At 41.7% G+C, this 2969-nt stretch overlaps 1 protein-coding gene across 1 annotated transcript; it reads left to right on the top strand.

Annotated features, from left to right (window-relative positions):
- Positions 1-951: 951 nt before the first annotated feature.
- LOC149446016 (neurogenin-1-like) lies at positions 952-2674 on the top strand. The gene is made up of 2 exons (XM_089653131.1): positions 952-1086; positions 1337-2674. Exon 2 carries the CDS (start codon positions 1350-1352, stop codon positions 2019-2021), a length of 672 nt encoding a protein of 223 aa, XP_089509257.1. The 5' UTR covers positions 952-1086; positions 1337-1349; the 3' UTR covers positions 2022-2674.
- The last annotated feature ends 295 nt before the right edge of the window (positions 2675-2969 follow it).

The following is a 2969-nucleotide window of genomic DNA, read 5'->3' on the forward strand; positions in this document are numbered from 1 at the left end:
GAGAAAAAGAAGAGAAGAAGAAGAGAAGAAGAAGAGAAAAAGAAGAGAAAAAGAAGAGAAGAAGAAGAGAAGAAGAAGAGAAGAAGAAGAGAAAAAGAAGAGAAGAAGAAGAGAAGAAGAAGAGAAGAAGAAGAGAAAAAGAAGAGAAAAAGAAGAGAAGAAGAAGAGAAGAGGAAGAGAAGAAGAGAAAAAGAAGAGAAGAGGAAGAGAAGAGGAAGAGAAAAAGAAGAGAAACAGAAGAAGAGGAGAAAAGAGAAAAAGAGAAGAAAAGAAGAGAAGAGGAAAAGAAGAGGAGATGAAGAAGAGGAAAAGAAGAGAAAAGAGGAGAAAAAGAGAAGAGAAGAAAAGAAGAAGAGAAGAGGAAAAGAAGCGGAGAAAAGAGAAGAGAAGAAGGGGGGTGGAGAGAGAGAAGGAGAGAAGGGGGTAGAGAGAGAAAGAAATGAGATGGAATGTAGGTTAGTCGGATGCAGTGCGCTGGTAATAGAGCCAGCCAGGCGGCTGAGAGGTGAGGGAGAAGAGGGACTTGGAAGTAAAGAATGAGTGTCAGGAGAGGTAACAATGAAAGTGCTAGAATGTGCGCTCTTGTGACAATAACCCGTTAAAGCGCCTTTATTGGGGAACGTGCCGGTGCCTTCCAGGCTAATCACTTTGTCCCTCTCCTCTCCTCTCCCCCTCCATCTCCTTTTAATAGACTAATGAAGCTCAAACAAGCCGGCTTATGGCGGTGCGGGCTCACGTGTCACGGCTAGGGCGGTGCGCTGTGATTGGCCGCCTGTAATTCTAGGCACACTCCCGGGGGAGAATGGGAGCCGGGGACATAAATTATGCAAATGAGGGAGAGTGCAGCACGGGGCAGACCTGATGCCTTGATTCATTCATCCTGCAGTCCGGGGGGGATCTGTGGGGAGGGGGGGGGGGGGTCATTGTCTGGCAGCCTATATAAGGTGTCTGAGGCCAGTCGTGTGCCGAACTCACTGCTCACACGAGCTGATAGCAGCCAGGATCACTTCAAAAACAAGAGCTGTCGCGTGTCCCTTTTATCTGAACTTCTCAAGACTTGTCCTCAGCACACCGCTCCACTTGACTGTAAGTATGAGGGTCCTCTCCACTTACTGCATACAACTTCTTCATGTCTCTGTTGGCTCTACCTGCCTGTTTTATGATCACTGGACTTCATCTGCAAGCTGTGGTTTAATGTCATTTTTAGACTTTTTAGGTCTCTAGCTATACCATGTCAGATATAGGGTTTCTATTTTATTTAGTATATTTTCTGCTTTTAATATTACACATTTTAAATGGTATTTGGTTACTTATTGCGCTCCGCCTCTCTTTGCAGAACTCCAGCCACCATGGACAGAGCCTACTCTGATTATGATGTCTCCAGCCAGATGTCCTTCTCTCCATCAGAGGACGAGGACTGCTCCAGCCTTCAGTCCCCCTCGCCTTTCTCCACCGGTCACCTCACTTCTCCAACACAAACCCCCGAGAAGTGCCAGGAACACAAGGAGGAGAAGAAGAAAAGGAGAGGCAGGAGCAGAGTGAAAAATGAAGCCATCCTTCACACCATCAAAAAAACCAGGAGGGTCAAAGCTAATGACCGAGAGAGGAACAGGATGCACAACCTCAACTCAGCTTTGGACGAGCTCAGGAGCATCTTGCCCTGCTTCCCCGATGACACCAAGCTGACTAAGATCGAGACACTGAGAGTGGCCTATAACTACATCTGGGCGCTCTCTGAAACCCTGAGGTTGGCCGACCAGTGCAAAGACAAGCCTGAGAAAGATATGGTACACCCTGGTTACATAAGTCCTTTAGCACCATCCAGCCCTGGCAGTGATGCTGGATCCTGGATGTCCACTGCCTCTCCCTCATCCTCCTCATTTTCTGTATGCACCTCAAACCCAAGCAGCCCAGCTATCTCTGAAGACTGTTACTATGGGCATACAGAGAGCCTCTTTTCACTTCACACCATCCCACAACACCTTATGCAGCACTCCTCCTGCTATATTCATTACCAGTAGACTTATTCTTCTGCCCCTCTCTTCTCGCCTTAATATGTGAACCTTCCTTATAAGTCACATGTGCTATAGTGTATTATAGAGACTTGACCCAAAAGTCTATATGCTGCCTTAAAAGACTTGTTGTAAGGTCTTCCAACACTCGTAAAAACTTGTGAAACCCAAATCATCGTGAAATAAGACAACCACTTTGGCAAGGCTTTCACTATTTTTGCACTTTAAAAAAATCCACTAAAATTGTGTTATTTTCTTACCAGAGCCTTTTGTTTTCCAAGATGTCTAAAAAAAATCATGTTATGTTTTTTTTTTTTCTGATGCACACTGGGTGAAAAGTCAATTTTACAATTTGTAAAAGTCTCACGAAGAAAAATGAGCATGAAAATTTGGTTTGGATACCCTGCCAATACAATGAAAGGACTTGAATAGGAGACAAGGCCTTGGGCTCATACATTATTTATCATGACCTCCTCTACTGCTGTCTTCCTATAGAGTAGGTAGGACTCAATCCGGTAAATTGAAGTTCTCAGACTGGGAGCCTCACCAGAGTTTAATTTATTCAAAGAAATGTTTCATTGATATGAAAATGTATTTTTTTGTATATAAAGATTTTTTTATTCTATTATGTATATCATTTTTTGGTATGTGTTTATAAATAGATATGTGATAATAAATTTTCTACATTTTTATTAAATAAATGTACTTGTCTTTAATTTTTTTGACAAGGTTACCTGCAAAAAAAAAAGAGTAACAATAGTGTTTTACAATTTTTTTCAAACAAACATACTTAAGCAATAAAATTTTATAATAAAATGCAATAAAAACACTTAACACTTTAATATATTTTAAAAACATAAAAAATGAAAAAAAATGACAGCTGTGCTGTCCATGATAACCATAGTGTTAATAAAAAAAAATTCTAAAGTGCCATTGGAAAAAAAAGCTGCACTTTGA

The sequence above is a fragment of the Staurois parvus genome, unplaced genomic scaffold (assembly GCF_062004578.1).
Source record: "Staurois parvus isolate SC_StPar_1 unplaced genomic scaffold, SC_StPar_1.0 ptg000701l, whole genome shotgun sequence".
NCBI lineage: Eukaryota > Metazoa > Chordata > Amphibia > Anura > Ranidae > Staurois > Staurois parvus.

Excerpts from the sequence above, each read along its gene's own strand:
- LOC149446016 (XM_089653131.1), top strand. The coding sequence starts at position 1,350 with ATGGACAGAGCCTACTCTGATTATGATGTCTCCAGCCAGATGTCCTTC.